This window comes from Zingiber officinale, chromosome 5B (genome assembly GCF_018446385.1).
Source record: "Zingiber officinale cultivar Zhangliang chromosome 5B, Zo_v1.1, whole genome shotgun sequence".
NCBI classification, from domain to species: domain Eukaryota; kingdom Viridiplantae; phylum Streptophyta; class Magnoliopsida; order Zingiberales; family Zingiberaceae; genus Zingiber; species Zingiber officinale.
In genome coordinates, this window is record NC_055995.1 from 98,881,876 (window position 1) to 98,904,101 (window position 22,226).

At 35.5% G+C, this 22,226-nt stretch overlaps 1 protein-coding gene across 1 annotated transcript; it reads left to right on the top strand.

Moving 5' to 3' along the window:
• Nucleotides 1-18,068: 18,068 nt before the first annotated feature.
• On the top strand, nucleotides 18,069-22,011 carry LOC121985152 (cysteine-rich and transmembrane domain-containing protein WIH2-like). The gene is made up of 3 exons (XM_042538446.1): nucleotides 18,069-18,201; nucleotides 18,293-18,488; nucleotides 21,744-22,011. The coding sequence occupies exons 1-3, from the start codon at nucleotides 18,153-18,155 to the stop codon at nucleotides 21,787-21,789; spliced, it is 291 nt and encodes a 96-aa protein (XP_042394380.1). The 5' UTR covers nucleotides 18,069-18,152; the 3' UTR covers nucleotides 21,790-22,011.
• Nucleotides 22,012-22,226: the final 215 nt, after the last annotated feature.

Sequence of the window (22,226 nt, forward strand, 5' to 3'; positions counted from 1 at the left end):
TAATACTTGTTACTTGTTAATACTTCTAATAAAAATAATACCTTGGAAATTAAACAGCAAGCTAAAAAGAAATAGGTTGTTCCTATTCAATGCATAGCACAAACCGAAAACAAGTTGTAAGGGTTGTTCGTGCCCCTTTCATAGCACAACTCAAAACTGCACGGCAAGCTCAAAGAGACTGTTCGTGCCTCTTTCACAGCACAACCCGAACTGCACAGTAACTCCAAAGGGAGCGGCTCGTGCCCCTTTCACAGCACAACCCGAATTGCACATTAAGGTCACAAACAGAAAAATCTAACTCAAAATCTGAAATACTATTTACAAGGCCTGAAGGAATCCGAATCACATGCTTAACCTATACCATTTATTTTCTTTCTTTGTGACTCACGGCAACAAGCTTCAAAACAATCCTCCTTACAGCATGCTTCGAAAATCAAGAAGAAACAAGAATCCGAGAACTACTCTTACTGCAGGTGAGAAACACTTACCAATTTCCTTGACTCACAGGCGAGATAGGCTTCTAGGGTTTCGGAGAGCTCGAAATTTCGGCCTCTTCTTCGTGCCTACCGGCTCTCCTTGAAGAGAGAGTCTCAAATCGGTGAAGGCTCACAGAATTTCCCCTTGGCCGGCCGCCGGAGACGAAGCCCTAGCCTCCTTCTTCGTTTCCGCCCAAGCAGAGACCGACGCCGCGCGCGAGAGGAGGAGGAAAGGGTTTAGGTCACGGAAAAATAAAACCTAAGTTCTCTCTTAACTTATCTCCCTTTATAACTAGGATATTCTGTTATCTATTACTGTTTAAATTACTTTCGCCCTTTATATGATCAGCACGGCCCTGTTGGGTTCTTGGTCATCCGAAACAACTTAAGACTTTGCTTAACTAGAGGTCTCCGGTTCGATCCTCGGCCCGACCTCTTTTTGCCTCAAATTCGTTTCTTTTGGTAAAAATACCAAACGAACTCCGAAAATTACATAAAAATACTCTAAAAATTTCTAAAATTCTCTAGAATATTTCTAAAGCATTTCTAAATATTTTTAAGTACTATTAGGACACGCAATGAGGAAATTTAGGTTGTTACAGGCTGGGCTACGTCACACTCCAGGTGCCCGGAAGGGATCCAGGCGCTCAGAGCATCCTATGTAACGACCCGGCCCCTCGGCCCCTTGGGCGGTCCAACTGGTGGCCCATTTGGTGGTCCCTTGGGTGGCACCAACTGGCGGCCCAACTCGCTACCCCTTATGTCGTCGACCGACGACCCTCGGTCGTGCCGTTACTCACTAGGTCTTCCCACCCCTGGCCAGTGGATTTTTGCCTTCCCCAGGATTCGAACTCTAGACCTCCACAGGCGGCTGGAACATACATATAACCACGCAGTTTATATGCAGCCTACTCGGCTGATACAATAAAAACACAACCACGCAGTTATATGTAGATCTAACAACCCACTCGGTTGTACCAAACCAAACACAGCGGAATACAATAGAAAACCAAATACAAACCAAAATACAAAACTGCTAGCTGGCTAGGCTTACACAACCAACAAACAATACAAAATACCACGTAACAACAACAATACTCCAGGAACAAAACCGGAGCACAAAGCTAAATACACTGACACATAAAATAAATAAAACATAAAGGGAAACTGTAAGTCTTCTGATGTGACGTGGGAACCAGCAGACAGGATACTCTAAGCGACTCCATAACAACCTGGTACCTGAAAAAGATAGTGTCCACGGGGGTGAGTTCAACAACTCAGCAGATACCTAGTCGACATGTATAGTAAACTATAACAAATGGTAATAACTATGGAGTACAGTCTCCTGGACAAAAGCTGGAAGATGCACAATAGAAAAGGCTGACGAGAACTGTACTCACTAGGGCCTCCTATCAGAATAGTCAGGTCATCAGACCGAGAGTATCATAAATCCTGTATGCATATCAAACATATGCATCCATCCAAATGCAGCATATAAATGCAACAAACACAATCAGTAAATGCATAAATGCATATGATGCCAATGATGGGTCTTGGTCACCCCTGACGCCAGTCAGCCATCTCACACACGATGGTGAGACCGAGTGAGTAGGGTTGTGACAACCGTGCACTCTGCCGTCACTGCTCCAGATGAGTGACCGAGTGGACGGGATGCTGTCGGAGTACACCTATCCTCCTACCCCAAATCATAAGTGGGGGAGCGCAATGCTCTCATCTCCCGGTATACGATGACGGGGAGGGATCCCTGACGTGCTACCACGCTGCATCACGCTACCCATGAGTGGACCAACAGAGCACCGATAGAGCAAATCTGACGTGCTACCACGCTGCGTCACGCTACCCATGAGTGGACCAGCGGAGCACCGACAGAGATGAAACTGGCGATGTGTTCAACAATAATGGAGCAGACTATCACGCAGCATGCAATCATGCGAATGATGCATGACACTAAGCATGACAGAATCCTGAACAACATAGCAATATCCATATATATATATAATGTGTACCATAGGACAATAAACCAAATCAAAGGTACACAAATCAGATAAGGTATAAAAACCTAGATCCTGAACATAATAAACACATGGTTGTGTCACTATCCCTCTAAGCATGTATAATCATGTAGGTACTAACATGAAGTGCATAATAGGTAAACAACACAAGCATGTAACATGTATCGGGTAGTGACCAACCGAAGCAAAGACGAACATAATCATTACTAAAGGTTATAACCTACTAAACATATCAACATGACATTATCAAAGATAAGTCAAGGTACCCGCCTCCAATAGATCAAATCGAACCAATCTGATGTCGAGACGCCCGTCTCAAATCACAATCCTGTAACAACAGGATATACAGATTTAGCTAATTACATACTAATAAATTAGCTAAATCAAATCCTCGAGAAGCTAACATATATCCCGATCCAATTATAAACCCTAATTGGATCATCTAACTCCTCAATCAATTCCAACTAATCCATTCGAATTAGGACTTGCAATAAGCATAATCAATCATAGCAATTTACCCAATTTAGCCCTAATTCAACACATAAACCTAATTCATAAACAATACAAACCAATTACCCTACTTCTTACCTTAATCCACGGCCAAGTGATTGCTGGTGGTCTTCTGTGGCCGAAGAAATAGCTAACAGCATACACAATCAAAACTACAATGATCATCCAACCAAATTAGCACAAACTTCCCATTCTGGAATAGGAAATCTAGTTTCTCTACAACCCAAAATCATAATACCTTACCACAATCTCGTATCAGCAAATCCCTCCCGTCAAACAGAATGTGGATGATGCAATGGATGAACCCGACAGTGGAAATCTAGGGCACGGGTGGATGAACCCGTCAAACAGAATGTGGATGATGCAATGCAATGATGCAATGGTTGTGCTGCCAAATCGCAACAGAGGGGGCGCGATCTGTCAAGGTCGACTGTGAGGTGATCAGCAGAGGCCTCAATTGCTAGCTTCTGTCCGAAACCAAACCCATGAAGCGATGGCAATGGACCGAGGCTAGGGCACGGAAGCAAGAAATCTCCAGCGATGGTCGGCGCTGCTCCGTGCGGCGGCCACCACGAATCGGGATCTAGGGCACGGCGCGTCGGCGTTGGCGCGTTCCTGATCTCAACAGCGGAGACAGGGAAGAAGATGGGACCTCGGCTAGCGACGGTTGCTTGGTGCTAGGGCAAAAAGGGCGTCGTTGCCATGAGAGACAGAGGGTGCTAGGGCACAAGTGCACCGGCGGTGGATCGGCGCCGCTCCGTTTGGCCTCAGGTGGTGGCGGCGCCTGGTGCAGCTTGGGAAAGAGAAGAAGGAGAGGCCAGCGCTAGGGATGAGGAGGGAAATTGGCTTGGGGAGGAAGAAACCGTCGGAGTGGAGAGGAACGACGTCGAGGAAAGGAAACGGGCACGGGAGAGGAAAAGAAGAAATAGAAAAAGAAAATAAAAGGAAAATTTCGACTTTTCCTCGTTTAAATGGGTAGCCTAAATAGGCTTTCCCGGGACCCCGTTTTTATCCTCGTAAACTCGTTCATACTAGTTCTGAAAAATTCCAGAAAATTTTCTTAAAATTCTGGAAAATTCTCTTATCATTATTCGCCATTTTTCGGTATTTTACATCCTATATAAGGAGGGTGAGCCCTGGAGCAAAGAATAACTCACAACAAGATCTTCCAACACTTGCTCTGTTGTGCTGTGCTCCTGCGACGCTGCGAAGCTACTCCGACAACAAGCTGCTCAAGTTTTTCTTTTCAGTGTTGTCGGTATTCCTTTCTAATAATTCATGTACTTAGTTTTTGTAATAACTTTGCGAATTATTAGTAATTGTCTAACGAAAGCACTCAACGAATGCGGACCTTAGAGTAGGAGTCGACCAAGACTCCAAACGAAGTAAAACGGTTCATGTTAGCGTTGTGTTTTCATCTTTCCGCTGTGAACTCACTTAAACGTTTTCGATCGATATTCACCCCCCCCCCCCCTCTATCGACTTTCACGATCCAACAAGTGGTGTCAGAGTAGGTACCACTCTGATTTGGTGCAATCACCAATCAGACAGGGGTGAAATTCATTTTTATTTTCTATTTTCAGTTTTAGGCTACTAATCCAAACTGGTATCGTTACCTTTTTGGAAAAAAATTCGTAGTAATTAAGTTGAATTGGTGTTCCGCACTACTAATCCAAGACCAAGTCTTGGGATTCCTCGATTCTTTATTTATTTGTGTGCAGGATAAAAAAAGTCTCAAGTCGAAGGCTTCAACACAATACATCCCCCTATTCAACGGGGATGACTTCCCCTACTGGAAGAAGCGAATGGACGTCTACTTGAAGACCGACTTTGACTAGTGGTTCTGCGTCACCAAAGGATACAAGGTGTCGGTCGACAACTCCAGAAATCCACTAGACCCGGAATAGTGGACTCCGGACATGAGAAAGAAATCCTCGACGGACTACAAGGCTCTCAACACGCTGCAATGTGGGCTGACAAAGGAAGAGCTGAACCGAGTGGGACCGCACCAAAATGTGAAAGAATTATGGGACAAGTTGATCGAACTACATGAAGGAACGAGCGACGCCAAGGTAACTAAGCATGACCTTCTATTAAATAAAATATTTAATATTAAAATGCAGGATGGAGAAACAGTGAGTCAACTTCATGCGAGGATCAAAGACATCCTCAACGGACTTCACGTGATAGGCCACCAAATGGAAAATTGAGAATTAATAAGGTACGCTTTAAATGCTTTCCCACGAAATACATTGTGGGCATCTATCGTGGATGCCTACAAAAATTTAAAAAAATTATCTAAATTGAAATTAGATGAACTATTCTGCGAACTTGAATTACACGAGTAGACTAACGCCGAAACCGAGAAAGGTATTGCTTTGTTTGCAAGTCCCTCCAAGGAAAGGAAAAAGACCAAGCCTGACCCTGAAGATGAGTCCGACCAAGATTCTGAAGACGAAGAGTACCTGGTGAACCTGGTAAGGAAGATGTTCACCAGGAGGAAGAAGAGCTTCAACAAAAAGGACCTGCAGGAGATCAACTCTCCATCTGAACCAAGGAACATGACTTGCTTCGGGTGCAACAAGAAAGGCCACTACAAGAACGATTGTCCAAGATTAAAGAGCGACAAGTCGAAGACATCCAAAAAGAAGGCTCTCAAAGTGACATGGGACGACTCATCCTCAGAAGAATTGGAGGCTGAAGATCAGAAGCACCAAAGTCACCTCGCGTTGATGGCCCGCGAAGCAGAATCGGAGGATGAATCAGAAGACGGGTCCGAACCCGAATCGAGCCATGAGTCCGTACTCGTTTCCGAAGGTCCCGAAGAGGTATATTTTAATTTGAATAAGAAATTTTTTTAAAATCATTGCTTGTTTAAATAAAAAATTAACTGTAATAGAAAATGAAAATAAATTACTCCATGAGGAAAACCAAAACCTCAAGGAACAAATCACAAATTCTAATCCAACTTAAGACATAACACTCGAGGAGGAAAATTTAACACTAAAAACAGAAAATAATAAATTAAAAAGCATTTTAGAAAAAATTACAACAAGATCTAAAAATTTAGATCTTATTTTAAACAGTCAAAAAGCAGTCTACAATAAAATCGGACTTGGCTACAAGTCAAGTTCAAATAAAACATTTAAATCATTAATAACCCAACATAAACAACAAAATAAAGCTTGGGTTCCGAAAGTGTGCTTAACCATGCAAGTAGAAATTAACCAATATTACATACCCAAAGATAAAATATACTATGTAAAATATGATAAATCAAATCAAAATCGAAACACAAACCTAGACCAACAAAATTAAAATTGAAAAATTTTAGAACCCATCAAAAATCAAATTATCATTAAGTTAAATATAATTATAAAAGTAATAGACATAAACCTAGAACTAAAACTTAAAAATACAGGTCAATAATTCAGGGGGAGGCTCCAGAATAGCTGGTACCTCCAAAATTAACATACCCGACATGGTAACCAAAACCAACCTACCCAGTAGGCTAATTAGGACTAGTTCAAAGGGATAATAGTTTAACTTGACCAACGGTACTGGTGAAGTTTTGGATGATAGTACGTTAGGGAAACTTTGTCTATGCATGTCTAGGAAGATATGGCTTCGACTTGGTGCATTTGGCTTAGTGGAACTAATTGAAGCTACCCTTTACGGATCCTAACCAGTTAGACCAAAGTTTTATACTAAGTTCAGTGGATAGGACTATTTGGAAAATCTCGAAGGCATGGTTACTCTAATGATGTCCAAGTGACTCACCATAGCCCAGAAGTTTATCCAAAGAATGTCTATTTGTTGAGCCCAAAGCTAAACCTGAATCTAACACAAAGTTAAACAAAACCCTAAAATTGAACGTAACTTCATCTCACAAAAATTATAGGTTTCCTTAATTGAAAACAAAGATCGGGTGAGATGACTAAGAACTTCGAATCGAATCGAGTCAAATCGAATCGAATCAAACCAAATCGATCAAAATTAAATTAAATTAAATTAAATCAAATCAAATCAAATCAAATTAAATTAAAATTAAATTAAATTAAATTAAATTAAATTAAATTAAATTAAAATTTAAAATTAAATTAAATTAAAATTAAAATTAAATTAAATTAAATTAAAATTAAATTAAATTAAATTAAATCAAATCAAATCAAATTAAATTAAATTATTTTATTTTATATTTCCTTTTAACTTAAAATTTATTTTAAAAATCTTTTAACTTTTAAAAACTTTTTAACTTAAAATTTATTTTAAAAAATATTTTTAACTTAAAATTTATTTTAAAAATCTTTTAACTTAAAATTTATTTTAAAAACTTTTTAACTTAAAATTTATTTTAAAAACTTTTTAACTTAAAATTTATTTAAAACATTATTTTTTTAAAAAAAAATCTTTTTAACTTAAAAATTCATTTTAAAACCTAAAAATCACTTTAAGTAAAAACTCAGACTAACCCTAATTCCTACATGTTGTAGGAAACCAAGTTGATCTTGGACAGTGGTTGCTCCAAACATATGACTGGAGATCACACCAAATTCACCCAACTTATCTACAAAAGCTTAGGAACAGTTGCCTTTGGAAACAATGGCAAACTCAAGGTAATTGGCATAGGTAGCATTGAGCTTAAAATTGACTTTATTATTACAAATGTATTACTTGTTGAAAATTTCAAATATAATTTTCTTAGTATTAGTCAATTGTGTGATACTAGATATAAGGTTAGGTTCTTATCTTCAGAATGCTTAATCAAACACTTAGATAACCCTACGATAAGTCTAAAAGGGTTTAGAAAAGATAACATCTATGCAATTAACTTAACCACTTCTTCAAATAAGTGTTATTTAACACAAAAAGAAGAAACTTGATTATGGCATAGAAGAATGTCACACACAAATTTCAGAAATATAAGCAAATTAAAAGGACTGTTAGACGATTATCAAAATTACCTAACTTAGACTCAACAATATGTAATGCTTGTCAACAAGGAAAACAAACAAAATCTACCCACAAACCAACTAATCAACCTCAAACCAACTCAATACTAGAACTTTTACATTTAAACTTATTTGACTCACATGGGGTTAAATCCATAAATGGAAGTTTGTATTGTCTAGTAATAATAGACGTCTATTCTAGGTTCACCTGGGTAAAATTTTTAAAAAATAAGGATGAAACTTTTGAAATTTTTAAAAACTTTTGCAAGCAAGTTGAAAATGAAAATTACCTTAGAATTAAAAGACTTAGAAGTGACAATGGGAGTGAAATTAAAATTCATAACTTTAATCAATTTTGTCTTGACAACGGATATCATCACGAATTTTCATGTCCTAAAATACCTCAACAAAATGGAATTGTAGAAAGAAGAAATAGAACCCTACTTGAAGCCTCTAAGGCTATGCTAAATGAATATAATCTACCTAAGTACTTTTGGGTAGAAGCTGTTAGTACAACCTGTTATGTGCAACATAGAACAACACTAAATAAAACACATAACAGAACCTTCTTTGAAATATATTATAATAAACAACCCAATATAAAATACTTTAAAGTATTTAGGTGTCCAGCCTTCATACTAAACACAAGAGAATCAACCTCCTAGAACCATAAGAGTCAACCCAAATCATCCAATTGACCAAATAATTGGTGATCCAGACTTAAGGTTTCAGACTAGGTCATCCTTTAGAAACCTAAGTCAAATCTCTCTGATTTTAAAAATTGAACCCAAAACTATAGCTAAATCCTTACTTGACCCAGACTGGGTTATAGCTATGCAAGAGGAACTAGTTCAATTTGAGAGAAATGAAGTTTGGGACTTAGTGCCACCACCCAAAAATAAAAAGATAATAGAAATAAAATGGATATTTAGAAACTTGGGAAATTACTATAAACAAAGCTAGGCTAGTTGCTAAAGGATTTAGTCAAGTAGAGAGACTTGACTATGATGAAACTTATGCCCCAGTAGCTAGATTAGAGTCCATTAGAATGTTACTCAGTTATGCAACCCATAAAGGGTTTAGACTGTATCAAATGAATGTTAAATCCACCTTTCTAAATGGACTAATAAAAGAAGAAGTCTACGTATGACAGCCACTTGGATTTGAAAGTCTAGAACACCTTGACTATGTTTTTAAGCTAAAAAAGGCTTTATACGGGCTTAAGCAAGTACCCAGAGCATGGTATGAAAGGTTAACCTCTTACCTAATATCCAAAGGGTTCAACCAAAATCAAATTGACCCAATCCTATTCGTTAAATTAATAAAAGAGAATATCTTCATAACCCAAATCTATGTAGATAATATAATTTTTGTTTCAACTAACTCAGAATTTTTAGAAGAATTTACTAATCTAATGGAACAAGAGTTTGAAATGAGTCTAGTAGAAAAATTAACTTACTTTTTAGGATTACAAATCAAATAAACAAATGAGGGAAATTATATTTATCAACAAAAATACACCAAAGAATTACTTAAAAAATTTGAGATGGAAAATACTAAAGAAATAAAAACACCTATGGCAGTTAACACAATTCTAGATGATGACCCCAATGGAAAATCAGTTGACTTAAAATACTATAGAAGTGTCATAGGTAGCCTACTATACTTAACTGCAAGTTGACCCAATATTTTATTTGCAGTTAGAATGTGTGCTAGATAACAAACTTGTGCTAAAGGAGATCATTTGTCTCAAGTTAAAAGAATCTTTAGATACCTTAAAGAAACGACAAATGTAGGAATTTGATATCCTAGAACTAATAATTTTGAGTTAATAGGTTATTCTGACTCAGATTATGCTAGATGCAAGTTAGACTGTAAAAGCACAAGTGGTGGATGTCAATTACTAGGTCTATCACTTGTCAGCTGGTTTAGTATAAAGCAACACTGTATTGCTCTATTTACAACTGAGTCGGAGTATATAGCTATAGAAGAGTGTGTGGCACAACTACTATGGATGATGCACACCTTAAACGATTTCAATTTAAACCTCACAATTAAAAAGCATTAATTGATAATATTAGCTCAATTAATTTAACAAAAAATCCTATGCATCATTCAAGAACCAACATATAGAAATTAGACACCACTTTATCAGGGATCATGTCACTAAAGGAGATACCGAACTCAAATACATTGAGTCAAAGTCCAATTTAGCTGACATATTTACTAAACCCCTCCCTGAAAGTGAGTTTAGCAATCTACGTCAGAAGCTAGGAATGTATTTAATAGACTAAGATGTTTTAATTTTAAAATTATTTTCAAAAATGGTGGTTTTAAATTTTAGGATAAAACTTTCCATTTTTAGAATTTCAAAAATCAATTTTTGCCTTAGACTAGATCAATTCCTTAGAAAATATGTTCCTATAGGACTAGTAATTGAGCATCTCACCAATACACTAGGACTACCTTGTTTGTGACTGTTAAACATAGAAAGGGGTGAGATGCATAGGCAGATTGCCTGGACTTAAGATACTTATATCAATGCATCGATATAAGTCTGGACGTTAAATACGAAATAAATATCAATCAAGTTAAGTTATTCAGTTTAATCAAACACTATCTGATTATAGTTGACTTAACATGACTAATCAAGTAAAAGCTGCTATCCTCTGATAGTTAGTAAGTAACTAATTGGTTAGACAGTTTTTGTTATGTCAGATTTAGGGGGAGGATTAACTGTTTTAATACTTATTTTGAAATTAGTTTTTGAAAAATATTTTTTTTAAAAAAAAATAAGCTTTTTTAAAATTGAAGTTTAACTTAGTTTTTTAAATTAGGATTTGAAAATTGGATTTTACAAACTTTTAAAAATTGGGTTTTCCAAAGTTAGTTTTGAAAATTAGATTTTACTTAGTTTTGAAAATTAGATTTTACAAACTTTTAAAAATTGGATTTTCCAAAGTTAGTTTTGAAAATTGGGTTTTACTTAGTTTTGAAAATTAGATTTTACAAACTTTTAAAAATTTGATTTTCTAAAGTTAGTTTTGAAAATTGAATTTCACTTAGTTTTCAAAATTGAATTTTACAAACTTAAGTTTGAAAATTGAGTTTATCCACTTAATGTTGAAATTTGGATTTTATAAACTTGACTTTAATAATCTCACTTTTGTAAAGATGGTATATTTGAAAATTAACTTTTATAAAACTTATTTTTGAAAATTCTGTTTAAAAGTGTTTTAAATTTGCAAAGATCATTTTAAAAATTAGGTTAATTTTGCAAAGTTTATCTTTAAAAATTACTCTAAAATTCACAAAGTTATCTTTCTAAGTTAACTATTTTTAAAACTTAGCTATTTGTTTGAAAAAGCTAAAAGCTAAAGTTTAAAGTAAAACATTCTATGTTTTCTACTTTAGACTCCGGCAAGTCAATCTAACTTTAATTCAAACTATTAATTATATTTTCTTTTACTTCCTTAATCACTTATTTTTTCTGTGTTATTTATGATGAATGTCAAAGGGAGAGGGTTAGATGGTTTAAGTTAGTTAAAACAAAGTTAAAACAATGAAATACCAAATATAAAATAAGACTAACTTAAAAACTTTATAATTTCTTATTTTACTTGCATATTTTTCACTAACTTAACTCAGGTTGTCATTGCATTAAAAATGTGGAGATTATTGGTGCAGTTAGCACTAACCGCCTAACTCAAGTTTTGATGAATGACAAAGTAGGTTAAGTTAGTTCCATTGTGATCTAACGTTTTGACCAAGTGTGCAGGAGAAGCCCAGCTAGGTCGACGGACCGACCGGATAGCTGGCACGAAGCCCAGCTAGGTCGACGGGCCGACCGGATAGCTGGCACGAAGTTCAGACGGGTCGACGGGCTGACCTGATGTCTGGTATAAAGTTCAGCTAGGTCGACAGACTGACCTGATAGCTGGCACGAAGCCCAGACGGGTCGAAGGGCTGGCCGGACTTCTGGCAAGTAAGTTAAGGTAAGTCACTGGAGGGGAGTGACTATGAGGACGCGTTCCCAGGAAGGGAACTTAGGCGTCGATCCAACTTAGAATCATTTCGGAACTCTAAGTTGAGATCTTGACTAGATTCTGATCTCAGTGAGATGGAATCTAATTAATACTCCTGTTTAATTATAAAAATTATGCTAACACTTTGTTTTGCAGGATATATAATTTGTATTTGTGCTTCGGACTAACATTTTCTTGCAGGGAGTTGAAGCTGCTCGGGCGCCCGGAATACAAAAGTTATCCTCATCGTACTTCGCCATGTAGAGCTTCATGGTTGGCTGGGCTACATCACACTCCAAGCGCTCGGAAGGGATCCAGGCACCTGGAGCATCCTATATAAGGAGGGTGAGCCCTGGAGTAAAGAATAACTCACAACAAGATCTTCCAACACTTGCTCTGCCGTGTTGTGCTCCTGTGATGCTACGAAGCTACTCCGACAACAAACGACTCAAGTTTTTCTTTTCAGTGTTGTCGGTATTCCTTTCTAATAATTCCTGTACTTTGTTTTTGTAATAACTTTGCAAATTATTAGTAATTTCCCAACAAAAGCACTCAACGAGTGCGTGCCCTGGAGTAGGAGTCGGCCAAGGCTCCGAACCAAGTAAAACGGTTCCAATGCGTACTCGCTTAAACGTTTTCAATCAATATTCACCCCCCCCCCTCTATCGACTTTCACGATCCAACAGGTTCTTCCCAAAAATGACGATGGTTCACCATGTTCTTCATGTTTTTCATGAAATACACGAACTACATGGAAGATGAAGTCTTTCTGAGGTTTTCTATACAAAAGATTTTGACGATCAGATGTAATTTATACCAATAAAACCTAATCCAGCATAAAACTCAAAAAATCGACAAAAACTTTAATTTTAAACCATGAAATTGATGAAACAAAGTCTATTGGTGTGGAAGCATCCGACGATCGAACTTGTGTTTGATTATGTCAAAATGTCCAAAGTTAAGTTGTTTTGTTATCTAACGAGTTTGATTGAAATTGCAGGAAAGTCCTAAGTGTACTTAGGAAAAAGTCCTAGCTGCGGTTAGGCGAGTGGAAAATCCTAGGGGGTTATAACCCTAGGTCTTAGGGGGTGGTAACCCTAGGTGAAGAAAAGTCCTAGCTGTGGTTAGACAAAGGGAAACCCCTAGGGAGAGGTGACCATAGGTCTTAGGGGGTGGTAACCCTAGGTGAAAAGTCTTGACGGGTCGAGAGCTTCGAGCAAAAGTCCTAGAGTCGGGGACTCTAGGTGGAAAGTCCTGGTGTCACAAACCAGGGGAAGACTGGACGGGTCATAGAGCGGACGTCCGGCAGAAAGTCCTAGAGCCTCAGGCGCTGAGCAAAAGTCCAGTCGGTCTGGAGAACCGGTCTGGCAACAGGTAAATTCTCCTAAGTGAAGTAGGTGAGGACGCGTTCCCCGGTGAGGAAATAGTAGGCGTCGGTTTGACCTAGAATTTTCGGATGAGAAATCCGAAATCAGAACTAGGCAGTCCGGAGACTGTCAAATACTTTATTTATCATGTCTATATTGTGCTAACTTTGTTTTGTAGGGTATGGTTAGTTTCTGGGACTAACGTATCTTGCAGGAAGTGAGTTGGACACATTTGCCTCGGATGAACAGTACCCGAGGCGCCCTCCAAGGAGCTTGGAGGCGCCTTGGGGTCACTTGCAGAGACGGTCTCGCAGCAAGGCGCGAGGGTGCCTCCATGGAGCTTGGAGGCTCGCTGGACACTGGCACGAGGGCGCCCTCCATGGAGCTTGGAGGCGCCCTCAGGAGGATAAGCAGCGACGAAGCAGGACTTATCCACGCGCAGCTGGCCCAAGGATTGGAGGTGCCCTCAATGAGGTTGAGGGCGCCCTCAACAGGCTATATATGCCTGGTTCGACCAGTAGCAAGCATGCAACGAAAACTGACAATCCTTCTTCCGTGTGCTGCTCAAAGATCGATTCTACAAAGCTGTAACTCGACACCGACGACCTGAAGCTTCAAACTCTCTTTTTTTATTGTTGGTATAATTTCCATTTTGCTTTATATTATAAATCAAAATTATATATTTCCAAGCTTATAGTGATTGCCCAAAGTAAACGTTCAACGAGTGTGGGCCTTGGAATAGGAGTCGCCCCAAGCTCCGAACCAAGTTAAACCCTTGGTATTCGTGTGCTTGCAATTGTTTGATTTATTTCCGCTACATATTTTACTCGATAGTTTCCCGAAACGAAAGTGAAATCCACAAGCGTTATTCACCCCCCCCCCCCCAGCGCTTTTTGATCCTACAAAGTCATGACTCTGATACCAATTGATAGAACTTGTAAAACCTAAGCCGCATGGATTCTAAGAACCATATAAAAATTCGCATGTAGGAAATACAAGAACATATGAGCATGGATCTAGTTTCAAAAATTAATCATAGCACAACAACATAAAGAATAACCAAAGACAAAAGAACCTGATTGAAGAGACATTCTTGTCTTTTACATCGTCTAAAAATAAACCCTGCGGAGGAAGAAGAAACATAGCGGAAGCAAAAGGAATGTCTTTTAAAGGGCTTAGGATTGACAATGCTGAAAAAACTCTAGGTCTAATAGCGAACCTCGAGTTGTGTCAAGATGATCCTCTAAATCCTTGAGATCAACCCTATATATAGTGCACATCTATTATCAGCCCATAGATGATAATATATGCGGGACTATAGGTCCCTATATATAGTGATATTTATTATCAGCTCATAAATGATAATAGATGTGAGACTATAGGTTCTACACATACAAGGTCTACATCCAAAAATTAAAACCCAAAAAAGCCTAAGTTAGATCACATTAATGGGTTCAATTTGTACTCATATGCATAACTTAAAATTAAATCCACCAATTAGAGATAATGACCAACACATTGCTCTCAATATATTAGGTCCAATTAACGTTTAAGGGCATAGATATAATCAAGAGAACTAGACAAACACATAGGAGATAGTTTCATATTAATCCAAGGATATTTGGTCCATTATCCTATTCTAATGAACCAAATATCCTCGGATTAATATGAAACTAACTCCTATGTATTCGTCTAGTTTTTTTAATTATATGCATACCCTCAAATATCAATTTAATCTAATATATTGAGAGTGGCGATATTTTGAACATAAATGTGTTTGAAAAATCTAATTCATATTCAAAAAATCACTGCTCTCAATATATTAAGTCAAATTGATATTTGAGGATATTAATATAATGAGGAGAATTAGACTAACACATAGAAACTATTTTCATATCAATCCGAGGATGTTTGGTCCATCAACTGATTTTGCCCAAAATTAGTTGATGGACCAAACGACCTCGGATTGACATGAAACTAGCTCTTATGTGTTCATGTACTTCTCTTGATTATATCCATTCTCTCAAATGTCAATTTGACTTAATATAGTGAGAGTAATGATTTTTTGAATACAAATATTTTCTTGTAAAAAGTTAAAAAAAATTTCAAAAAATCATTGATCTCAATATATCAAATTGACATTTAAGGGTGTGAATATAATTAGAAGAATTAGTCGAATATATAGCATTTAGTTTTATGTCAATCTAAGGTCGACTGGCTTATGAACCAAATATTCTTGGATTAACATGAAACTAGTTTATATGTGTTCGTCTAATTCTCTTGATTATATTCATGCTCTCAAATATCAACTTGATTTAATATATTGAGAACGGTGATTTTTTGAACACGAATTAGATTTTTCAAATACATTCGTGTTTAAAAAAGTACCACTCTCACTATATTGAGTCAAATTGATATTTGAGGGCATGAATATAATTAAGAGAACTAGATGAACACATAAAAACTAATTTCATGTCAATCCGAGGATGTTTGGTCCATCAGTCGATTTTATCCAAAATCAGCTGATGGACCAAATATCCTCAGATTGACATGGAACTAGTTCCTATGTGTTTGTCTAATTCTCATAATTATATTCATACATTCAAATATCAATTTGACCCAATATATTTAGAGAAATGATTTTTTGAACATTAATTAAATTTTTTTAACGCATTCATGTATAAAAAAATCACTGGTCTTAATATATTGAGTCAAATTAATATTTGGGGGCATGGATATAATTAAGAGAACTAGTCGAACACATAGGAACTAGTTTTATATAAATCCGAGGTTGTTTAGTCTATCAACCAATGTTATCTTAAATCAAGTTTAATACAACAACACTATTGATTTAAAAGTAAATCAGTCGACTGGTTTTATTAGCATTCGACTAATTTGCTCAAAATTTTAAAAATTTGATTAACTGGTAAAAAATATTAATCGACTGATTTTCAAACAAAAATAAATTCAACTGATTTTAATATCAGTCGACTGATTAGGGATAAAACGAAAAGTGATATGTGATTTGGTCATTTTGAAACTACCTTACATAATTTGATAATTTTAAAATTTTATCTAAACAGTTAAGTAAAAAATTGAAAATTAAAAATTTTATATGTTCAAAAAAAGAAGAGTTCAAGAATCTTATTTGTGGTGTTGATTAGTGATTATCATCCTTGTATTATCTATAATAAGCTTATGACATCGTTTCTTATGTTGTTCATTGTTAAAAATGATTTCTAAATCGATTGCTACACTAACCTAATCAATTAAGAAAAATATTCATCATCAGATAATATTGTTGAGCCATACCTCAATTGATTCAGAAATTAATTGTCGAGAGATAAAATGGATATTATATATCTGATTTGAAAATTTTTAAAATTATTTACATGGTTTAGATATTTTAAAATTTTAATTATATGGTTTAGTAAATTATCATATTTTTATTAAAAACTTTTTATCATGTTTTGGTTCTGGAAGTTTTGACTAGAACTTTTATAACGTTGAATTTTTTAAAAAAAAAAATATTTTAAATAATTTTAATTTTGACTAAAGCTTCTAGAAGTTAAAATTATTTTAATATTAATTTAAAATATTTTAATTTAGAAAAAAATAACTTCAATATTATTATAATTAATTTCAATTAAAATTATTTTATATTATAGTAATTTCGATCAAACTTACGATTAAAATAAGAGTATTTTTTAATTAAAATTAATTAGAATAGAATGTTTTTTAATGATAATAAAAGCCGAAATAATGGACCGAAAAGGACCAGGAGTCCGAATTAGAAATTTTCCAGGGGTGGTTCTGCATATTTGCCCACATTGATTCAAATGCGCGTGTAGAAATGTAAATAAAAATATATAAATGGGTAAATATTAAAAGTTAAGGATTTGACGTCGGTCGCTTTCGCGGCACGCTGAGTCGTGCTTCGTTTCTTCCTTCGTCTTTGACCCGCTTGTTCGAAAGAGCAGCCATATGACCAAGTCTAATAATATAATTCAAAATAACAAAATTACTTCAAATTATTAATATATATATATTATTATTATATAGTATTTTAATTTTAGTGGGAATATGCTCGCATGAATTTTTATCATTAGCTACGGACAACATAAAAAAATTTAATCATAGAAAGCGGCCGCCACATAATCATCGTCCCCACCTTGACCGCTCCGAGTCCACCGTCAACTTTGAAATGGACGGCCCAATCCTCACGCTCCCAACATCTCATCCCAATATCCCATCACAGCCGTTCGTTTCGTACAACCGACGGTTTAATAATTAATAGGTTTTCACTAATAATAATAATAATAATAATAATAATAATAATAATAATAATAATAATAATAATAATAATAAGTACTTCGAATGTTTGTTAAAATCTAACTAAATTATTATCTACGATTACCACATAAATTACTCATTCATTAATAAAATTCATTTTAATAATAAATATAATTATAAAAAACTATCTCTAATTTAACATTTTTTTGTAGGTATATTTTAAAATTAAATATAAATGATTAAATAAATTAAATAGATGAAAGAGAATTTTTAAAAAGGAAAAGGTACTATGGTTTTTTCAAGCATACCTATACCTACTTAAAAGGAGTTTTTATTTGACGGAGAATTTTGTAAAGTGAAACATAATATAATAAACTTTTAGAGGCAAAATGCAAAAAGGACTACTATAAAGTTTTCTCATCGTGGCCTTCTAAGCCAATCTTCGTCTGTTCTGCTCTGGTTGCTTCGGATTTGGGGAGGAAGATCGAGCAGGACGATGAGCTACTACAACCAACAGCCTCCCGTCGGCGTCCCTCCTGCTCAAGGTAATCTCCGATTTCAAACTGATGCCGGTGGTTTTGATTTCTGCTGGCCGTGTATTTCTGATTGATTTTAATTTTGTTTGTGAGGGATTAGGTTATCCGCCGGAGGGGTACCCCAAGGACGCATACCCTCCGCCGGGATACCCGCCGCAAGGCTATCCTCCTGCGGGATATCCGCAGCAGGGATATCCGCCAGCGGGGTATCCCCAGCAGGGATATCCGCCGCCCTACGCCCAGCAGCCGCCGCCGCGCCAGCAGCAGAGTAGTGGACCTTCCTTCGCCGAGGGATGGTAACGAAACCCGATCCTTCTCTCTCTCTCTCTCCATCTACCCCTTGTTCTGCGCTGTCGCCGGATCTGGCACATCTGGAGAAGATTTCGTCGATGGAGAGAAGGTACTTAGGTACATAGTCGATCAAAAGGGGCAGAACTTTTGATGAAGGAAATGTAATAATTCCGCGAGATCGAGCGAATCAATCGATCTTGATCAAAAGTTCTATCCTTCTGATTTTTGTCTGGATTTTTTTCTTCTCCGTTGACGGAGTCTTCTCCACAGCAGGCTTTCGCGGCCGTCGGCTGGTGGCTGAGCACAGCCTGGTCCGTCGGGACCACGCCACCGGCGCATGATAGCGTAATTGTCGTTATTTTCTTCCGTTGTTTCACCGTCGATGCTGCTATGTTTATTACTTAACGGTTGAGATGAGCCAAGTGCGGACCCACGATGATAGTTATGTTTGATCAAATGGTTCTAAAAGGGTCCGCACAGAGTTTCTCAGTGCAGGTCCTTTGGGGAAAAAAATAAAATAAAAGGAAATTAAAATAGTGTCTCTTATTATTTTTTTTAAGTAAAAAGGACGCATTATTTTAAAACAAAAATATTTTGTTATTATTGTAGCCGCTGTCATCGTATTGGAACAAAAGGGTTCAGTATCGTTGATCCCTTAAATATACACAAATAAATTATGGGAGTATTTTTTATCCTAACATAATGGCTTTTTAGCTGGATGAGATTGGATACTAACCGGATATTTTATATTCTGAGATTACGTTTGTTTCAAGTTATCATGTATAACCTTGATTATGTGATTATCTGATAATATTTTAATGAATACCTTAGTTTAATATTTTACCGTATTACCCTCAGTTACAAAATCAACTATTATTATTATTTTTTTTTTAATGTTTTTTTTTACTTTTCTTTTTCTTGTATATTTTTTTACTTTTTTATGTGTTTTTTTTTTTTTTTTTTATATTTTTTTATTTTTTATTTTTTTACATTTTTTAAATTTTAATTTTTATTTATTTATTTTATTTTTAAATTTTTATAAATTTTTATTTTTAAAATTTTTAAATTACAATTTTTTAAAATTTTTAAATTAAAATTTTTTACATTTTTAAAAGTTTTTAAAATTTTAAAAAATTTTAAATTTTAAAATTTTTATTTTTTATTTTTAAAATTTATATATTTTTAAAATTATTTATTTTAAAAAAATTTAAAATTTTTTAAACATTTTTTTATTTTTTTTACATTTTTTAATATTTTTTTTCTTTTTTTTCCATGTTTTTTATTATCGGAGGGTATTTTTGGTATAAAAAATTCGTTAACCCCGGAATCAAGAAAAATCTTAGGGTGTGTTTGGTTTGCCCCATTTTCATTTTTATTTTCTGAAAAACGTGCATTTTTCGTTTTTCAAAAAATGATTTTTTCGCGTTTTTCGTTTTCTTAGAAAATGCTCTCTCATTTTCTTAAAAATAAATGTGAAAAACGCATACCAAACGTATTTTTCATTTTCTCAGAAAATGAAAACAGAAAACAGCGTGGAAAACACAAACCAAACGCCCCCTTAGTTTTCTAAGGTTTTCTGATTTCGGGCTGCATGACCCTTTTGCTGACGTGTCGGGCATGGAACGTTACTTGGGAATCATCGAATACCTAAACCAAACAAGGTTTTTGTTGATAACCTTAGATGAATAACTAAAATTATCAAGAATAATCATGAACCAAACGCACCGTGAGAGCTATCGAAATAGCTGTTATCTTCGTAGCTATTATAATATGTAGTCAATTATGTCCTTAGTATAGCTGCTATTACAATGTTGATGCGATTTTGATGAAGTTGGATTGGTATTGTTGGAATTTAAGTAACTTTGATTGATAAATAATATTTTGGTATAATAATACTTTTGTATAGCAATTTTGATAAGTGAGAGTAATTATGATGGTAAAAGGTGAATACGTTCGTCCCAAACGTCCTCGCCAACTCATCTCAGGGTCAACACGGATGAAGTAAATCATGGATGACTACTAGTCTTTAGAATAGTAACTAGCACATAAGGAAGATTTGAATCTCAAATTTCATGATGATAACATCTCATGTACTAGTCACTAGACCGTCCCAAGAGAATTAAGTGAGAGTAATTTTGTCACCTATGACCATAGCTGCTGCAATAATCTTAAAATAAGAAATTTCTGAATGAAAAAAGAGAATGGAATGTCCTTTTAATATATATATTTTTTTTTAAAAAAACTTTTTGAAGATAAAAAAATAGCCTTTTGATATTTGCTCTAACTATTTTTCCTAAAAGCACTTTAACTAACAATACCAGCATCTTGTGGCTCTTCAATTGTTAATAACATGAGTGCGGAGCAAAAATTTATGGATGTTAGGAAAAAAATTGTTTTTTTTCTCTTTTCCTGATAATATCCATCAATTTTTGTTCCATACTTGTGTTTTTGACAATTGAAAAGTCATGCTCATGCTGTTATTGTTAGATTAATGTGCAAAATAGTTATACGAAGGGACCTGCACTGAGAAACTTTGTGCAAAGTAATGGTGCTAAATGAGACAAAGTCGTTTATCAACTATTCGGGTATTTGCTCGAAAAAAAAATCGTTGATTAAGTTAACGAGCTAAGCTCGAATCTAATTTCAAACTCAAAAATATTATCGAACCGAGCTCGAGCTTAACGGTATTTAATTCATGAGCTCGTAAACATATTCATTTAGAGGCTAGTGAATGTGTTCGTTAAGAAACTCACAAATGTATTTGTTAAGATGCTTATTTATATTAATTATTATAGTTAATTATCTTAAAAGAGCTCAAACTAAGCTCGTTTAATTTTTACGCGAGCTTTTTTTTTAACCGAGCTCAAGCCAAAGTCGAACTATTTAATTTTGTATTACGATCCAAGCTCGAGCTTAAGAACTAAAGCTCGAATCAAACTCGAGTCGAGCTTAAGGACAACGAACCGAGCCCAAGCTCAAGCCTCTTACTGTTCTGTTCAGCTCGACTCGTTTACAACCCTATGTGCAAGCCCCCTTTCGAACCATTCAATCAGAAGGATTAAATGTAAATCAATCTGAACAGCCAATTAATGGTCCAGATTGATTTTTCTTCTGTTCCAATGGCTTAACAAGCGGTTTTAACAAAAATCTGGCCCTCTTCATATAAGTTTTTTTTTCCCTTACTAGAAAATGAATCCAATCTTTCAATAGTGCCACATATGCCTGCTAATTTTTCTTCTCTCAATTTTCTGTTTCTGAAGCTTGGCTGCGCTTTGCTGCTGCTGCCTTCTGGAGGCTTGCTTCTGAGAGTGGATAAGAACTGTCTTCTATATCATATGAATTTGAGGATGGCATTGATCCTGTCGACTAAAGATTCCTGAGCAAAATTATCATGTAAACATTGATCTGTCTTCCTTTTTCATGTAATAGTTAGAAACTTAACTTTGGTGTGTTTTGGTGGTTTTGCATTTGGATTATACTATCGTCATGATTTCTCATTATCGAATAAAAATGAACCATTTGATGGTAGTATTTGGCTTGTTAAATATTCTGGAATGGTACTAAGGAATCTCTTCCACATGAAAAGAAATGATGCATTCATATACTTCAAATGCAAATTGTTGTTTTTTCAAATACAAGTATCTCGATGCCCTAGAATTTGTATTGTTGCTAACAAATTGAATCTCTTCTTCTACTGTCAAACTTTTTGAATTATAATAGGCCTTTTTCTATGTAAGTATACT

Coding starts and splice junctions, on each gene's coding strand:
- LOC121985152 (XM_042538446.1), top strand. CDS start 18,153: ATGAGCTACTACAACCAACAGCCTCCCGTCGGCGTCCCTCCTGCTCAA. Junction 18,202..18,292: donor CGGCGTCCCTCCTGCTCAAG/GTAATCTCCGAT, acceptor GTGAGGGATTAG/GTTATCCGCCGGAGGGGTAC. Junction 18,489..21,743: donor CCTTCCTTCGCCGAGGGATG/GTAACGAAACCC, acceptor CTGTTTCTGAAG/CTTGGCTGCGCTTTGCTGCT.